This window comes from Gossypium arboreum, chromosome 12 (assembly GCF_025698485.1).
Source record: "Gossypium arboreum isolate Shixiya-1 chromosome 12, ASM2569848v2, whole genome shotgun sequence".
In the NCBI taxonomy this organism is placed as follows: Eukaryota; Viridiplantae; Streptophyta; class Magnoliopsida; order Malvales; family Malvaceae; genus Gossypium; species Gossypium arboreum.
In genome coordinates, this window is record NC_069081.1 from 84,901,311 (window position 1) to 84,921,616 (window position 20,306).

Sequence of the window (20,306 nt, forward strand, 5' to 3'; positions counted from 1 at the left end):
AGATAAAATGAGGTTAGCATAAAGAATGTGTGAAAGAGTGAAATTAGCATTAAAACTGTTTTTAGATGGTAGCAGTGACGTGATTTTGAAAAATCACCAAAAATAGGAGGAATATAATTAGAGGTTGAATGAGATGTGAAATTAAAGTTTAATGAGTCTACTTTCATATAAAAGAAACAGAGAAAGCAAAGGAATTCTATATTTTGAGATATTTATAATTGTATGTGACTTGCTCAGGATGAATACGTGATCCCCTGTTCCAACTTTGAAAAATCATTAAAAATTGTACAAAGAAAATTAAGAAATATAGTCTACATGCCTAAATTCCTTATTGAGACTAGTTTTAAATGAAATAGACATCAGGGTTGTTTGAATTGTTTACTGAGAGAAATTCAATTCGTAGTGAACAGAGGTCAGATCAGTCGAGCTGTGTAACAGGGGAAACTTTAACTAATAAACTGTACTAATCGGCTGAACCAAAATTATAGAAAAAATTAGCAAAAATCTTTATGAGGCTAGATTCAGGAAATTTTACGGATTTGAATTTCGAGTTTTGTAATTCGAGTTATGATTTATTTAGTGAATATGACGCAGCAGAGACAGCTTAATTAAAGTGGAATGAATAGTGAAGTTAAAGTAGATATACTTGAATTGTTGTGTAAACATGTTAGATTCTTTAATTAGTATTTACATACTTACTTACTAAGCTATAAGCTTACTTTGTTTCTCTCTTTTGTCTTATAGTGTCCTTCGGCTTGCTCAGAGTTAATGATCGTGAAGATCTACCCGCACTATCATACTTTAGGGTATTTGAACTAAACGTTTTGAATTATGGCATGTATAGTAGGCTTAATTATTTTGTTACGTGTCATATTTGTCTAGGTTTAAAATATTAGTTACAGTACTCGACCAGCTACTTTGTACAAGCCATTAAAGTTGGCTAATATTGTTCAAGACATATGTTATACGATGCACTATCAAATTGGATGACATATTTATATCTCGGTTATGTTTAATGGTATGTGTTATGTTCGGTAATACCTTGTATCTGTTCCGCGACGTATAACAGGTAAGGGTGTTACATTTAGTGGTATCGAGCTATGGTTTAGTCGGTTCTCGGACTAATAAAGTGTGTGTAAAAGTCTAGCTATACATGCCTTAAAAATATTGTGATAGTGTGGTGACTCCTGATTATTCTAAACTGTGTTTTGTTTTAATATAGTAATGGATCCTGAAGGAACTGCGGTGATGATGTCTTAGTAATGCGCCGGCTCCGCACAAGGGACCGCTACTGTGGAAAGTAGACCGAGACATTGAGACAAGGAGATGGGGCTCGGATGCCTTTCTCCAAATGATGAACAATTGGTATATTGAATTTATTCGAGCAAATCCAAATGCTCAACCTCCTCCACCCCTCCTATACCTCGACGATTCTGTGAGCTGCTCAAGGTATAGATTTGGTAAGAATGAACAAGCCTCCGGTTGACAAGATTCAAAACAAGGGGTCAAGAGTTTAGAGCAAAGGTCGATGATGATCCCGAGAAAGCGGAATTCGGCTTGAAAATTCTACCCGTATTTGATGAGCTCTCATGTACACCCGAGGAATGCTTAAAGTGTCAGATCACTTTTGAGAGATTCGACTTACCACCGGTGGAAGACTTTGGTTGCATGGTGCCAAAAGAAAAAGTTACTTGGGATTTTTTCAGGAAGAATTTAGAAAGAAATACATAAGTCACGATTTATTGATCAAAACGGAAGGAGTTTCTTGAATTGAAGCAGGGAAAATGTCCAGTAGCAAAGTATGAACGCGAATTTGTAAGACTCAGCAAGTATGCCTGTGAATGTGTGTCCACCGAGGCCATTATGTGTAGAAGATTTGAAGATGGGCTGAATGAGGACATTAAAGTGCTTGTAGGAATTTTGGAGTTGAAAGAATTTGTAGTATTGGTTGATCGAGCTCTTAAAGTCAAGAATTGAACAAAGAAAGAAGAAAAGTCGCTATTGAGGCCCGAGATGTCGAAAAAGACAGATAAGCAAGCCATTTCAATCTCAACCAAAGAGGTCCAAAGAGACAAACCCTCGAATGATAGTTTCAATTGGGGATTCACACGAGATCGTGGTAGAGCATATTCGGGTCTAAAGCTCAAGCTACTTGGTGGCAAGTGTGGGTAATGTGCGACCTAGAAAGCCCGAGTGTCGACAATGTGGCGAGCAACATTATGGTGAGTGTTGGGGACCGAGCGAGCTTGTTTCAAAGTGGTTCTCGCGAGCATTTTATTAGAGATTGTCCGGAGAAAGTTAAAGAAGAAAGATTTCAGTGCTAAATGCAAATACCACCGCTAGTAGAGGTAGACCACCGAGAAATACTGGAGGTGGGACTAGTAGTAAACTGTGATGAAAGATTTAACGGCAAGATCGGAAGCTAGAGCACCTGCTAGAGCTTATGCTATACGTGCTCGAGAAGATGCATCATCTCCGATGTCATTCTCGGTACATTTTCTCTCTATGATACTATTGTTATTGCATTGATTGATCCCGGTCCACTCATTCCTATATTTGCATGAATTTAGTATCCAATAAAAAGTTGCTGTTGAATTTATCGAGTTTACGATTAAAGTGTCGAACCCTTAGGCCAATATGTGCTAGTTGACAAGGTTTGCAAGAATTGCCCATTAATGATTCAAGGTCACTGTTTTTGCCAACTTGATGTCATTACCATTTGGTGAGTTTGACGTTATCTTGGGAATGGACTTGTTAACATTGTATGATGCTAAGGTAGATTGTAAACAAAAGACACTAGAGTTGAAATGTGAAAATAGAGAAATTCGTGGGTTGAAACAGATGAATCAAATAAATTGCCTATGGTGATTTCGCACATGTCCGCATGTAAATACATGAGAAAAGGGTGTGAAGCTTATCCGCTTATGTAATGAATATTGAGTTGCCTCAACTAAAATTTGAATCAGATCGATAGTCTGTGAGTTTCGGATGTATTTCGGAGGAATTGCCCGGGTTGCCTCCGAACGAGAGATAGATTTTGCCATTGATTTGTTGCCGCATCGCACCGATCTCGATTGCTCCATATAGAATGGCTCATCAATTAAAAGAATTGAAGGCTCGATTGCAGGAGTTAACAGACAAGGGATTTGTGAGACCGAGTTTCTCTCCTGGGGTGCTCTGTATTATTCGTAAGAAGAAGGATGGTTCAATGAGACTTTGCATTGATTACCGTCGACTTAATAAGGTGACTATAAAGAACAAGTACCCATTGCCGAGGATTGATGATTTATTCGATCGCTTAAAGGGGCCACAGTGTTTTCAAAGATTGATTTGAGGTCCGGTTACTACCAATGAGTGTTCTGAGTCGACATGTCTTAAGCGCCTTTAGGACAAGGTATGGACATTATGAGTTTCTTGTGATGCCTTTCGCTTAACAAATGCTCCACTATATTTATGGACTTAATGAATCGGATCTTCCGCCATATTTGGATAAGTTTTAGTAGTGTTTATAGATGACATTTTAATTTATTCTCGAGATGAGTCTCGAACATGCCGAACACTTGAGAACTATATTGCGAGATCTTGAGAGAAAAGAAACTGTTTGCCAAGTTTAGTAAAAGTGAGTTCGGCTTCGTGAAGTCGGATTTTTGGGGCATATAGTCTCGGTGATGGTATTCGGTGGATCCAAGCAAGATTTCTGCGATCGTTGATTGGAAACCGCCAAGAATGTATCCGAGGTTAGAAGCTTTTTAGGCTTAGCCGGTATTATAGACGTTTTGTTGAAGGATTTTCGATGACCGCCTCTCCTATGACTAAGTTGTTGCAAAAGAATGTTAAGTTTGAATGGACTGATAAATGTCAACAAAGTTTTGAAAAGTTGAAAGCACGATTGATCAAGCACCAATTTTAGTACAAATTGAGTCGGAAAGGAGTTCGTAATTTATAGTGATGCATCATTGATGTGCCTTGGATGTGTGTTGATGCAAGAGGGTAAAGTGGTAGCTTATGCTTGAGACAGTTAAAACCGCATGAGAAGAACTATCCTACACATGATTTGGAACCGATCATTGTTGTTTTTGCCTTGAAGATTTGGCGACATTATTTGTACGGTGAAAATGCCGAATTTTTACGGATCACAAAAGTTTGAAGTACTTGATGAATTAAAAGGATCTCAATCTGCGACAATGAAGATGGCTTGAATTATTAAAGGATTATGATCTAGTGATTGATTATCATCCGGAAAAGCAAATGTAGTTCTTGACGCCTTGAGCGAAAATTTCTTTTTACTTTGAGAGCCATGAACACGGGTTAGTATTGTCGATGATGGGTCAATCTTAGCAGAGATGAGAGCTAAACCGTTATTTCTCCGCTTGATTTGTGATGCTCAAAAGAATGATAGTGAGTTGCGGATCAAGAGAACTCAATGCGAATCAAAGTTACGACTCGATTTTCGAGTTGGACCGGATGATGCTTTGATGTTTCGAGACAGGATATGTGTGCGAAAAATGATAAATTGATTCGAAAATATTACATGAGGCGCACAATGGTGTTTATCGAGTTCATCCCGGTAGCACAAAATGTATAATGATTTAAAGAAGTCAGATTGGTGGCGGTATGAAAAGGACATTTCGAATTTGTAACCAAGTGTTTGATCTGTCAACAAGTAAAAGTTGAACATCAAGTGCCTTGATTACTTCAACCGTAATGGTGCCTCGAGTGGAAATGGGACAAGATTACCATGGATTTTGTAACCGGTTTGCCTTTAACTCCTAAAAAGAAGGATGCTGTTTGGGTAATGGTTGATAGATTAACAAAGTCAGCCCACTTTATACTAGTACGTACCGATTACTCACTCGATAAATTAGCCGAATTATATATTGTTGAAATTGTGAAGTTGGACGGAGTACCTATGTCTATAATATCAGATAGAAATCCAAGATTTACCTCGAGATTTTGGAAAAAGTTACAAAAAGCTTTGGGTACAAAATTGAACTTTAGTACCGCATTTCATCCACAAACAGATGGTCAAACGGAAAGAGTAATCCAGGTACTCGAAGATATGCTTAGATGCTGTGTTTTAGAATTTGGAGGTAGTTGGGAAAAATATCTATCTTTGATCGAGTTTGCCTACAATAACAGCTTATCAATCAAGTATACAAATGGCACCGTCTGAAGCCTTGTATGGTCGTAAGTGTCGGACTCCTTTATATTGGACCGAGCTTAGTGAGAAACAGATTCATGGAGTTGATCTAGTTAAAGAAACCAAGAGAAAATAAAAGTAATTCGGATTGCTTGAAAGTCGCTTCAGATCGACAAAAGTCATATGTAGATTTAAAAGAAAAGAGATTGAATTTCGGTGGGTGATAAAGTGTTCTTGAAGGTGTCACCATGGAAAAGATTTTGAGATTTAGTCGAAAAGGCAAGTTGAGTCCGCGTTTTATTGGGCCGTCTGAGATTCTTGAGAGAATTGGACCGATGGCATATCGGTTGGCCTTACCTAGCAGAGTTAGAAAGAATTCATAACGTGTTTCATGTATCAATGTTGCGACGTTATCGTTCGATCCTTCACATGTGATTTCCCAACAAAAATGAGATTCGATCGGATATGACCTATGAGGAGGAACCAATAAAGATTTTGGCTCGAGAGGTTAAGCAGTTAAGAAATAAAAGTATAGCTTTAGTGAAAGTATTGTGGCACGGACATGGGATAAAAGAGGCTACGTGGGAACCCGAGGAAGCTATGAGGAAACAAAGACCCAAACCTCTTTACGGTAAGATTTTCGGGACGAAAATCTCAAAAGGGGAGAATTGTGACAACCCGAATTAGGGCCTAATCGGAATAGTGGTTTCGTGACCACAAATCCGAGATAGAAATAATTGTTTTATAATTATTTTGGGGTTTATGATATGATTGCATGATTGTGTGAAAATTTCGTGATGAAATTCTATGCCTAAAGTGCTTAAATTGAAAGTAGGGACTAAATCGAATAAGTTGCAAAATTTGCATCCCGGAAGTTTTTAGTATGAAATTGTTTTGGAATATTAATTAGGAGGTCTTAAATAGCAATTTGACCAATTTTAAGTTCATGGACAAAATTAGGACATGGAAGGAATTTTTGAAAGTTTAGTAAGGAGGGCATTTTGGTCATTTGGATATTAAATGAAATAAAATGGGAAAAATAACACAAAATTGATCATCATCCTCCTTAGTTGCTGCCGAATTCTCCCTCTCTCCATAGCTAGGGTTTCTTCAATTTTCAAGCTCCATAATCAAGAAAGACGCGAATTGATCTCGAGCAGGGAAGGAAAAAGTTTTGGACTAAATTGCAAAATTTCCACATTTTGCACCAAGGTAAGTTTGTATGTAAATATTACAATAATTTCATGTACATTCTTATATTTCAGCCTATTATATAAATATACTAGCTGATGTTAAAATATAAATCGACTATTGGAAGAATGGAAATAAATATAGAGAGAGATCCGGTTGAACATTCTGAGAGATCGAATGAAATAGAGGAGTGTAGCTAGGTCACATGTATGATGCTGAGTGCACATCATGTGTACAAGAAAGCTACGAGACACCTGTAGTAGCTAGGTCACATGTGTGATACGAGATGTATCCCATGTAGACAAGAGAGCTACGTGAAAGATAAATGTAGCTAGGTCACATGCGTGATTCCAAGTGAAGGACACCATGTAGACAAGAGAGCTACGAGACAAATCGGTTAGGTCGCATGAGTGGTACTAAGTGTTCACCATGTGTACAAGAGAGCCGAACTAAACGAAGTATGATGGTGGGGTGTGTCTTTGAAACCATTAAATATCGAGGATTGATCCGAATTGTTCAACAGGATGGTTTTGTGGTGATATTGTGGTTTGGACCTACACTTATGGTGAATGAAATGTGGTGAAAATGATTTGTGGTATATACATATATAAGATAAAATGAGGTTAGCATAAAGAATGTGTGAAAGAGTGAAATTAGCATTAAAACTGTTTTTAGATGGTAGCAGTGACATGATTTTGAAAAATCACCAAAAATAGGAGGAATATAATTAGAGGTTGAATGAGATGTGAAATTAAAGTTTAATGAGTCTACTTTCATATAAAAGAAACAGAGCAAGCAAAGGAATTCTATATTTTGAGATATTTATAATTGTATGTGACTTGCTCAGGATGAATACGTGATCCCCTGTTCCAACTTTGAAAAATCATTAAAAATTGTACAAAGCAAATTAAGAAATATAGTTTACATGCCTAAATTCCTTATTGAGAGTAGTTTTAAATGAAACAGACATCAGGGTTGTTTGAATTGTGTACTGAGAGAAATTCAATTCGTAGTGAATAGAGGTCAGATCAGTCGAGCTGTGTAACAGGGGAAACTTTAACTAATAAACTGTACTAATCGGCTGAACCAAAAATTATAGAAAAAAATTAGCAAAAATCTTTATGAGTCTAGATTCAGGGAAATTTTATGGATTTTAATTTCGAGTTTTGTAATTTGAGTTATGATTTATTTAGTGAATATGACGCAGCAGAGACAGCTTAATTAAAGTGGAATGAATAGTGAAGTTAAAGTAGATATACTTGAATTGTTGTGTAAACATGTTAGATTCTTTAATTAGTATTTACATACTTACTTACTAAGCTATAAGCTTACTTTGTTTCTCTCTTTGTCTTATAGTGTCCTTCGCTTGCTCAGAGTTAATGATCGTGAAGATCTACCCGCACTATCATACTTTAGGGTATTTGAACTAAACGTTTTGAATTATGGCATGTATAGTAGGCTTAATTATTTTGTTACGTGTCATATTTGTCTAGGTTTAAAATATTAGTTACAGATTCTCGACCAGCTACTTTGTACAAGCCATTAAAGTTGGCTAATATTGTTCAAGACATATGTTATACGATGCACTATCAAATTAGATGACATATTTATATCTCGGTTATGTTTAATGGTATGTGTTATGTTCTGGTAATACCTTGTATCCTGTTCCGGCGACGGTAACGGGTAAGGGATGTTACAAGTATACCAAAAGGAGCTTTGATAGTGTGGGTGACTTTTACTTCAAAAATCCCGAGTCCGATAGCTGAAGAACCAAAATCTATAAAACAGAGAATTAAATAAACGGAGTAAGCATTAAATGCTTAGTAAGTTTTGAGCAAGGAATTTAAGCACAACTGAAGTATAGCATTCATATAACTAAACGGATAATTCCATATATACATATTCTCAAATCATTCCTACTTCACATTCCAACCCCTATATTCATACATAAGGGATCATCTTAGCCAAATACCGGAAGCTCATTACTCGACTGAGCGAATATTATTCAAAGGGAATCAACTATTCCAATGCACATACGAAACATACCTCATTGTTGGGATTTTACAAGCGTATTAACTGAAATTTTTACAGCAAGATCGCTCATTCCCGAATCACGTACCTTCGGAATTTAATCGGATATAGCTACTCGTTCAGATGCCTTCGGGACATAGCCCGGTTATAGTAACTCGCACAAATGCCTTCTGGACTTAACCCGGATTTAGTAACTCGCACCAATGCCTTCGGGCTTAGCCCGGAATTAGTAACTCGCACAAATGCCTTCGGATCTTAGTCCGGATATAGTCAGTTAGCACAAAGCCTTCGGGACTTAGCCCGGACATCATTCGAATAACCATGCACATTTATCAATAAATCATGACACATCCGTATTTCATTTTCATTACCAAAGCTCAAACACAAGACACTTATCACACTTGCAATTTCGGCTCAATAGCCACATACAAAGAGCATGATTTTGATTTGCTTAAAACATGATCTAATCAAATCATAATCTAAGTTCCATTACTTGAAAACTTACCTCGGATGTGGTCGAACGATTTCGGCGGCTATTCGATAACTTTTTCCTTTCCCTTATCCAACTGTGGTCCTCTAAGCTCTTGAGCTAATTCAAACAAATTTAACTTATTAAAGTCTCATTATGCTAGCTTATGGCCGAATATGACAAGGAGTTTAATAGGTCATATGGCCACCCTTTAGCTCAAATACACAATGGTCATGCGCATTTTTAATCACATTAAGCAATTTAACACAATTCATTTGAACATCAAAAGAGAACCTCAAGGTACTTAGCCCATATATACGTTAGGCATTAGAGTCACATATATATCGAATCATGAATCAAACTCAACATTTTAGCCCACACTCTCTTTTAGCTGATTATCTAAGCCAAGATAAAAGCATCAATATGCTTGCCTCTAACCGAACACATACAACACAAATCTATTTCATGTGGCCGAATATACATGTCTAAGTTGAGGCCGATTATATGCTTAATACTTCCTACAAATATGGTTGCTTGTATTGACTACATACCATTTTGTTTCAAATTCAAAACTCGGCTAATACACATATACACACTAGTAAATCAAACATTAACATTTGCTCTTCACCTTACTACCATTTCTCATCCAAATAACGTGAATAACAACCATATTTCTCCTCTACTTTCTACCATGGCCGAATGCATCACAACACCATACCATTTCAATTTTGGTCATGGTTAAACAAAGAACTTAATATCTCACTCAAAAATGCTAAAAAAAAGATTCAAGAGTCATCAATCCACCATCACATGCATCATTACAAAGCTTCATTTTTAGCATGTAAATGACATCAACACCAATCCACCTTAGCCGAATACCATCTCCATGACATAGCAAAGATTTGAACCATGGGCTAGCTAGAACTCAAGCTACAACTAAAACATGCATGCATCTTATGGAACATCATCAAACATACCTTAGTCTAGCAAACCACCATAGCCGATTTCCTCAAAGCTCTTTTTCCTTCTTTTTCTTTCTTCTATTCGGCCAAGAACAACATGAGAGCTTTTTTTCTTTTTCTTTTTTTTTTCTTTTTCTTTCTTCTATCCGGCTAGGAAGAAGCATGAATGATGATCTCTTTTTTTTTTCTTTCACCATCCTACTAACCATTATTATTTTATCATTTCTAACATAAACCATTAACACAACATGTTTTATGACATGTTTTGCCCATCACCCTTTGTCATGGTGGCCACTAGTAATTAAATGGGGAAATTGACATGCAAGTCCACCCTTTGATTACATGCACTAATAGATCCTTATAGATTAACCTATCACATTTCAAAAGTGTCACACATAAGTCCTATTGACTAAATTCACATGCAATTTACTAAATCGAAGCTTAAAACTTTCACACATTCATAATCACATATTTTAGACAATAAATATCATATTCAAATAATTTGGTGACTCGGTTTAGCGGTCCCGAAACCGCTTTCCGACTAGGGTCACTTTAGGGCTGTCACATTTAGCCCAAAGTCAATTACGGCTATGTGACCTATATAGCCCAGTCCAATATTTATCACTTATTATGGATTTAATCTGTTTTGGGCCCACAAGCCCATTGGGCCCACATGGCCCATTTTGGCCCAACGTGGCCTATACGACCCAAATCCACGGAAAAGCTCGTGGTGGCATTTACAGTCTATCGCTCATGATTTGTGGGCTCGATTTACCCCATGAGCGATTGCACGTTTGTGAGGCCTCAATTGCCGAAGTTTCGGTATTTCGACTTTTGCTGATTCATAGTCAGATAAAGGTGTGGATACACACCTTTTCAGCTTTTGACAGTACAAAATGGTGTATGGTTACACACCTTTTCGTGGAAGCCTATGAAACACCCCTTGAGCACCAACCTACAAGCATCGAGATACTACGTTACTCTCTTCCCAAAGACAATACTCAACTTATACCAAAACTAACATATCACCATATATTACCTTGATCAAACGAGAAGAGGTTTCCCACTTGAATTGATACCCATGAATAGCAGCGATTTCCTCTTCTCTAAAACCCTATATTTCCAACACCATTAACGAACTATAGTATACATACAAGTGCTGAAGTAAGGGCACAGTCACTTACCGAGATTAAAAGAGAACTAATCAGCCATGACACTTCCAGAGCACAAGAGTGTAATATTCGACCTAACACCACTAGAATATTTGAGAAAGGAACAAGGGGAGTAGCATTCGGTTAGAGGAAGTAAAGAAGAAGAGAATAGGAATAAGTGAAAGATAAAGGAAAAGTGGATGGATTCGGCCTAGATTGAGATAAGGAAGGAAGAAAGGAAATGATCAATCGAACTCAATGAATGAAATAGGAAAGGTTCGGATATAGAGAGGCAAACTGATATCACTATGGGAAAAAAATAAATGAAAGGTTAGAGCAAAAAAGTAATGTGATTCATCAAAAAGTAGAAGAAAAGAAATTAGAATAGGGATTGCGATACTAAGAACTTACTCTAATCAAATCCTGAAACAGCACGAAAGGTAACTTGCAAAATCGGCACTAGGGAGAAAAGAAGCAAAAAACCCAGAATGACAGAGAGGAAATTTGACATCCAATCACTCACCAATTGCCGAAAATGCACACAAAAGGACCCCTAGCCGAATTTGCATACTCCAAATCCCCTAATCGGCTACAACTCTCCCAAATTTGAATTCCTTGACTTTCTTCTAAAATCTCTCCCCTTATCCCTCCTTTATTTACTCCTTGAATCACTCCTCATCACTCTCCACAACTCTTCCATCAGAATTTCACTGTAACACAACCACTAGCCAAAACCAACTGCAAAATAAATACCCTAATTGTGCTGCTCTAGCTCGAACCTCAGACCTTGAACACTATTCCATAGGCCACTAACATTAGACCAGCAGGCTCTTTTTGTGACATAAATCAGTCGTAATAAAATATAAGCCCTACATACCAATGTCTAGATTCACTTAAGAGCAAAAATTAAAATTTCTGCAAAAGCTAGGACTTGAACCCAAGCTTCTCAGACACTCCCTAACTCACCCAAATCATCTAACCATTCAATCAAACATGCAGTTTTGTTCGATAAAGAAAAATTACAAACCCCCTATTTTTGGGGCGTTACAGGCAAACCTCACAAAATATGAGTCTAGATGAATCCCTATCATGAACATGTTGGAAAAAGAAAGCCTTTGTGGAGCACTCTTAAGAACCGCCTTTGTGGAGAATAAGAGGAAAGATTAGCCTTGGTGGCAATCTCTGAAAGGATAGCTTTTGTGACAACCATATGAAAGGAATGCCTTTGTGAAAAACTTCATAAGGAACGCCTTCGTGGCACGCTTTTAAGAATCACCTTGGTGGTGAATTGTGAATAAGTAGCTCATGTGGAAAATTTTGACATGAAAGCTTGTAAGAAGAACTCTCAAGGTACACTCCGGATGGGCTGCTCTAACAGCGTGTTCTAAAAAGGTTTTCAAAAAAAATAATCATGAAGGACGTCCTTATGGTGGGTTCTGTGCTAAGTTAATGGCGTGTTTTGTATTACCCTTAAATGCAAACAACGAAGTCAGAAGTATGAATTATGCTGATGGAAAATGTGGTAAGGTATGTCAAAGGCTAAAGCTCAATTGGAGATAGCAAATTGAAAAGATATGTCAAAGTAATGAGCTAGTATTGAAATGTATTATGAATAAAGGCATAACCTTGTATTTATTATTACCTGTGTATGTGCTTCATCCTGAATCACAATGAGGTGATTACTCAAAGGTTTAAAGAGTGTAAGTAAAGTATCACAAACCATGAAGAAAAGGGAATAGTCTCAAAGTAAGGTATGGTAATAGACGAGTATAAGAAAACATAATTTGAGGAAGTTTTCACTAGAGACAAAGTTAAAGGTTAGGAATGCCTGCTCTCTTACATAAAGCCGTGACTAAGTAAGGAAAGAAGACTCCCACTCTCTGGTGACTAGCACATCACTTCATATTTTGGTATATCCACGTTCCAATGCATATTTGTTTTTTCTAGAAAATAACATAAATCAAAACTGCTCGAAAAGTATTTACATTAAAAACATTCAGAGCAGGAGCTATTCTAGTGCACAAGAATTGATCCACATTTTTGCTTCAGGAAACATTATTGCTTGATTAAAGGTGGTTGGAATATCAGTACCTGGGTGACATTTCCATTCACCCCTACCCTCTGTTAGGAAATTTATAATGTTATCCATATTTATATCTCGAAAGTATTCCAAGTCAGTTTTTTCTATAATTTTTTTCATAAAATGGAGCATTATAAAATTCACAAATAACCCGACTGGTAACTCGTACATCTTTCTCTCGCACAGGTATTGTTTCCATATACGACCTTCGATTTTTCTAGACTCTTGGTCCCGTAAAGATGCATAAATTTCTTGAACTACAGGGACCACAATAGAGTCTTTTGGGATTAGAAAAAAAACATTCTCATATATGATATCTAACTAAAGGCCATATCTCTTGATAGAGAATCATCGATGGTTCAAATCTCCTCTTTTGGATAAATATTTTTCCTTGAATTTCTACAAAATATTTTTCAACGTTTGTATTTGGAAAATTAGAGGGGTTTGGAACCATCAAAGGTTCTGGTTCATTAGTTCTTCTAACCTTTCGTGGAGGCATTTTGGAATTGTAAAAATAGCAAGCAAAGTTTCCAATGGAATAGTAAAAATAGGAGTTAGGAACCCTTAACCTTAAATGGAAATTTGTCGAATTCCCTTGCGAAATCTTGTTTGTTTCATCTTCAAATCCTTGCACTGAGTGAGTCTATTCCAAAAATAAGAGCTGCAAAATAAAGATCTTGGGAACAAAAAGAGATTTGGAGGTTTTAAAAATTTTAAGGTTTTAAGTGTTTAAAGGATTTTTAAAGAATTAGAAGTAAAGAGGTTTTAAGTAATAATTAATAGTGTTTTAGAGTTTTAAAATAAATATTTTTGGGTTAAAACTGGGTATAATTAGGGATTAATTCATCGGGTTGTGGAAATGGGTTAGGTTAAACCTGTAGAAAATTGTAGTAATGTCGCGACACTAGGGTTCTGTGTCGCGACACCCCTGAGATGTTGTCGTTGTTGCAACATCGGGGTTCGATGTCGCAACACACTCTGGAATTTTGGTTTTTTGGGTAAACTGGCTTTAGTGTCGTGATGCATAAAGTCTGTGTCGAGACATCTAGATGATTTTTCTCAATTTCATTGATTCTGGCCTTGGTGTTGCGACACGGGGTTACCGTGTTGTGACATTGGCTCTGTTTCTAGCAAATTTCCAATTTTCAGAGTGTCACAGTTCCTATACAACATAAATTTAATAAAAATTAAAGTCTAGACTAATAGTTAGTTAAATATACAATAATTTAGAAAGAGTTAAACATCAATCTAAATAATCAATATTTACTTTTGGATTTATCCGACAACACTATTAATTCATATAAGGACGATTCATTGGTTTTTTCGTTTATCTGTTTCCATGAACCTGTTCTTTTGACATGCATTGGTTGTAGTAAGTACGTCCTGTGATTCAGGATTATTAGGATTGAAAATAGATAACTTATTATAATGCACCCCTAAGTCCCTTTTATTTTCCCCACTCTGTTGGTGGCCATATTTAAAAACTTTCATTTCACCATTAATATTCATTGTTAATTCATTACTTTCCAGATTAATGGTAGAGCTTGAAGTGGCTAGAAAAGGTCTACGTAACAAGATTGGTATCTCTCGATCTTCTTCAAAGTTTAGAACTACAAAGTCTGTTAGTATGATAAAGCTGCACACTTTGACTAACACATCTTCTAATACTCCTTTCGGATGCACTGAAGATCTATCAGCCAACTACTATATTATTTAGGTGTTGTTTAGGTCCCCTAACCTGAGTTTTTCACATATTGATAGAGGCATTAAATTGATATTAGCTCCTAAATCGCGTAGGGCTCTATTGAAATGAATGTTCCCTATCTCTATGGGAATTGTAAAGCTTCTTGTGTCTTTCAAATTTTGGGGAACCTGTCTAGAAATAATAACACTACAAGAAGCCCTCATGTTAACTTGTTCTCCAACCTTAATTTTCCTACGCCTGGACATGATTTTCTTTAAAAATTTGGCATACTTTGGAACTTTTTCAATTAATTCAATCAAAGCCAACTTGACATTTAATGTTTTGAACAAGTTTAGAAAACTTAAAAATTGATCTTGATCCCGTTTTTGCTTCTCTTCTAGCCTTGAAAGGAACGTTATCTTTGCAGCAATAGAATCTTTAATCATCTCTTTCTCTGGTTCAACTGTTGGTGTAACTAATTTCTTTGACTTTGGTTCATCTTCATCTTCTAAGGGTTCTTCTTGAAGATCATCAGTGTTCTCCTTATTCATCTCCTAAGTTGGGTTCTCTTGTAACACCCCAAACCCAACCTAGACGTTATGGCCAAATCTATGATGTCACATTGGTGTTAAAACACAAATTCTGTGAAAAATCAGTTCTACATAGAATCTTCGTTCAGTGTGAAAACTCATGTTGTTTTAGCAATATATTAATTATAATAGTTGGTTGTTAAACTTTAAAACAGTGTTTGTTGCGGAAGCTTTCCAAATGTGTTGCGTAAACGTGGTGTTTTCAGAAAACATTTGTTTATATTTTCTTGAAAATTCGAGTCCTATTACTAATAGGTAAGATAGAGTAAATAAATCCCCAAATTAAAATAAAACTTTAAGAGTCCTTATTACATAATGAAAACCCAAAAATAAAATCTTAATTATAATATATATAATAAAACAACTACATCGAATAGCCACCACTGAGTCCTCCGACGCCTCGATCCATCTAAGCCTGAGGATTTCCTACACAGATAACAGATGGGTGAGTTTACAAAAACTCAGTGTGTGAAACCCCATAATAGGAAACAGTCAGAGTAAACGCAAACTTTCAGTTTCAGTTAGGGGTTTTAGCCCCTCTTTCAGTAGTAGTAGCAGTCTGGGCCTAAGCCCATTTTAGTAACAGTGACAGTCTGGGCCTTAGCCCATTTCAGTACAGTATACAAACAAAGAGTCCTACCCAATCCATCCATTACACACCACCTCTGTACCAGCCCTACACACCATGTGGGGACAAAACTGACCCAACCAACCCTACACACCAAGTCGTATCGATTGCGGCACTAAAATAGTATTTGCAGCAGAGTTGCCAGTAATAGGCTTATAGCCATTCAGTACACTTCCTCCAAAATCATATATCCCACCCCATGCAATGCAACATGATATAAATCTACATACAGTAAAAATGGCATGCTCAAACAGTCATACATCACATAAGGGTAAAACAATCATCTTACCAAAATAAGGGCCTAGGTATACTTACCGGCCCAACAGTAGGTCTATAGTCGCCTTGGGCGACCTGTGCAACCATAACAGTCAATCAGTGATAATGGGCCTACAACCCATATTATGGGCCCACAGGCCTGAGTGGCCCAAATAGCCCAGAAATGGCCTTGGCCATGTAAACTATACAACCTGACCCAATATTCTCCACACTTTCGTGTGGTTTACCCGCGGGCCCACACGGCCCGTTTCAGCCCAACATGGGCCAAAGCGGCCTAAACTCACAAGATCACTCGTGGTGGCCTCTACGATTGATTTCTCACACTTATGTGTTTGGACCACCACACGAGCGAGCGCGCGCTCATGTGGTGTCCAAAAACCTATTTTTTGGCTTTTGTCGAATAGTCGATATTGCAATGTGATTACATACCTGTTCACGAAAACGTATGAAGAATCCACGAGTTTTCTAACCTACATTCATTCTGACACACAGTCAGACTTTAATCAACAAGATTAAACACCCACTTCCTAGCACTTATTCAAAATTATATTGTTACTTGCTTTATTTATTCGAAGGTTGATCACAAACTCCTTGCTGACTATCTGCAAGATAAGTGGATCCATTACACATGAGTACTTATACACATAGATTGAATCACATATACCACCCTATAGAAAACATAAACCCCAAGGATAAAGGAAAAGATTATTCGGCCACTACCAAGAATCCAAGTAAAAATACCCTGGTTAGTACCCTGATATCAAATAGCGTTACCTTAGATCAAGAGAAGAGGAAGGTTCCGATCTTTTCTATGGCACTAGAGACTCCTCCATTGCACGAGAAGTACTAAAACCTGAAGGACACCCAACCTAGAGAGAAAGATGAGAATCAATTTTTAGAGAAAAGAAGAGAAAAGCTGAAAAAACAGAGACTTACCAATCAACATTCGGCCAAAACCCTAATGCAACAAGGGAGGAAATTAAGAAAGAGCAGGGAAGAGAAAAGAAGAGAAAAGAAGATAAGATATTCGGTCTAATGGCTACAACCGATTGTAGGAGGGAGAAGGAGGAATCAAAATAAAAAATGTAGCAAGAGCAGTCAGTCAAGAAAAGGGCCAATTTAGAAAAAGAAGGAAAAATGAATCAGTTAGCTAGAAGAAAATGATCAAAAAGAGGCACAAAAATGCACAACTCAGAGGAGAGAAAGACCCAAATGGTCACAAGCAACATTCAAAAGAATGAAATGAACAAAAATGAAGAGCACAACTCAAACACACTTTTGACACTAAGGTAAGAGTCTTATGACTGAATTGGTACAAGGGAGTTTCCCACATTTGGCACACTACTACCCCATGCCTTGATCCCCTTATCAAAACTCTCCCCACATCTCTCCACAAATCCCTCCACCAATTCCTCCTCTATCCACATCCCAACTTTCCTCCTTAAATCACGCCACACACTCCTATTTCCTTCAAAAACACCAATCGCCCAAGCTCCAGAGTTCTAGTGATATACACCCACCTACACGACACAACAGCAAAAAGGCATCCCTTGTGCACTATAGGACTCGAACTTAAGTCCCTTAGCATTAGTAACACGCCACTTGCGACTAGTCCAGTAGGCTTTTCATGACATACAAGACTGACAATAATTTAAGAGTCTACTAGTTGAAGACAAGGGTTTATTCAAGTAGAACCAAAATTTTGCTCAAGCCAAGGCTTGAATTCATGACTTCGCAGACACTCCAAAGCACTAAACCACTAAGTCAGACATACATCCACTTCACAACACATAAAAATAATTTTAACGGGGTGTTAAGGATTTGGGGTGTTACAATTCTAAACTCCTTAAAAAAAATTTTTGCCTCGAAATTTACCTGGTCAGAATAGGTGAGGGTATTGTTGTAGCATCGCCTCCTCGGATTCCCATGTAGCCTCCTCAGAACTGTTGTTCTGCCAAAGAACTTTCACTAATGGGATTGATTTCCTTCTGAAGACTTTTACCTCTCGATCCAAGTTCTGGACTGGTTCGTTCTCGAAAGTCAGATCTGGTCTAACTTCAGTTTCCTCAACCGGTACCACATGCGAAGGATCAGAGCGGTAGCGTCTTAACATCGAGACGTGGAATACATCATGAATTCACTCTAATTCTAGAGGTAGCTTTAACTGGTAGGCAACTAGTCCTACTCGTCTCAATATGTGGTAAGGCTCAATAAACCTTGGGCTGAACTTGCCCTTACGCCCAAATCTCAATACCTTTTTCCATGGCGAGACCTTCAAAAAGACAAAATCCCCCGCTGAATATTTAATTTCCTTACACTTCAGATCCGCATATGACTTCTGTCTGTTTGATGCTGCCTTCAGTTGATCCAGAATTAATCTAACCTTATCCTCGGTATCAGATACTAGCTCAGAACCCAGAGCATGCTGCTCGCCCAACTCAGTCCAACATGACGGAGAGCGACATTTACGACCATATAGCACTTCATAAGGTGCCATCTGTATGCTAGACTGGTAGCTATTATTATAGGCGAACTCTGTTACCGGAAAATAATCCTCCCAACTACCTAGGAAGTGAATCACACAAATTCGTAATATGTCCTCCAGTATCTGAATCACCCTCTCTGACTAACCATCTGTTTGAGGATGGAACGCAGTACTGAAGACTAATTGTGTACCTAGAGCTTCATGTAACTTCATCCAGAACTGAGACGTGAAGCGAGGATCTCTATAAGATATTATGGAAACTGGTACCCCATGCAGTCTCACTATCTCGGATACATACAGCTTAGCTAGTTTTTGTAACGAATAATCTATGCAAACTTGTATGAAATGGGCAGTTTTGGTCAATCGATCCACGATGACCCACATTGAATCTTTCTTAGAAGGCGATAGGGGTAGCCCACTCACAAAGTCCATAGTTACTCTTTCCCACTTCCACTGCAGAATCTTAACTAACTGAAGCAACCCAGAAGGCAATTGATGTTTCGCTTTAACTTGTTGGCAAGTCAGGCATTTCCCCACAAAGTTGATAATCACACGCTTAAGACCTGACCACCAATATACCTCACGAAGATCTCGTTCATCTTATTTCTACTTGGGTGCATAGCATAGGGGCTACTATGTGCCTCTCGCAGTAAGGTCTGTCTTAAATCAGTATCCTTGGGTACATAAATTTTGCCTCGAAAACAGAGTACCCCTTCACTATTCAACCTAAAATCCACAGTATTAGCACTCTCGATCTGACGGAACCAAAGACCTAATGACTCATCTTCCAACTGTTTACTCTTAATCTATTCAATCCACACGGTTTAACTTGGAGCTCAGCCAACAAACTACCATCATCAAATAGGCTAAGATGGGCAAACACTGCTCTCGGATCAGTCATAGCCCTACAGCTCAGTGTGCCGGCCACCATATTGGCCTTACCAGGGTGGTATTCAATCGAACAGTCATAATCCTTAAGCAGCTTAATCCATCTACGCTGCCTAAGATTTAACTCCTTCTGAGTGAGGAGATACTTAAGGCTCTTTTGATCCGTGTAAATGATACACTTCTCACCGTACAAGTAATGCCTCCAAATTTTCAATGCGAATACCACTATGGCCAACTCCAAGTCATGTGTTGGGTAATTCATCTCATGAGTCTTAAGTTGACGAGACTCATAAGCTATCACTGTACCCTCTTGCATCAACACACAACCCAAACCAACGTGTGATGCATCAGTGTAGACAATAAATTCCTTCCCAGACTCCGGCTGAATCAAGATAGGGGACTCAGTCAGAACTTTCTAAAGCTTCTGAAAACTCTCTTACTGCGCATCAGTCCAGTTAAGGGGCACGTCCTTACGTAGTAGCTTAGTTAAGGGCACGGCAATCAATGAGAACCCTTCTTCAAATCTTTTGTAGTACCCAGCCAGTCCCAGAAAACTACGAAGTTTTGACATAGTATTACGTTGCTTCCAATCTAAAACAGCCTTAATTTTCTAAGGATCAACACTAATCCCCTCAGCAGATACCACATGACCAAGAAATGTTACCTCACGTAACCAGAATTCACACTTGCTAAACTTGGCATACAATTATGTTTCCCTCAAGATTTGCAGA

At 37.8% G+C, this 20,306-nt stretch overlaps 1 protein-coding gene across 1 annotated transcript; it reads right to left on the reverse strand.

Moving 5' to 3' along the window:
* Positions 1 to 17,500: 17,500 nt before the first annotated feature.
* Positions 17,501 to 19,618, reverse strand: LOC128285436 (uncharacterized). The gene is made up of 4 exons (XM_053022931.1): positions 19,517 to 19,618; positions 19,251 to 19,442; positions 18,457 to 18,627; positions 17,501 to 17,704 (listed from the first exon to the last, which is right to left on the reverse strand). The coding sequence occupies exons 1-4, from the start codon at positions 19,616 to 19,618 to the stop codon at positions 17,501 to 17,503; spliced, it is 669 nt and encodes a 222-aa protein (XP_052878891.1).
* Positions 19,619 to 20,306: the final 688 nt, after the last annotated feature.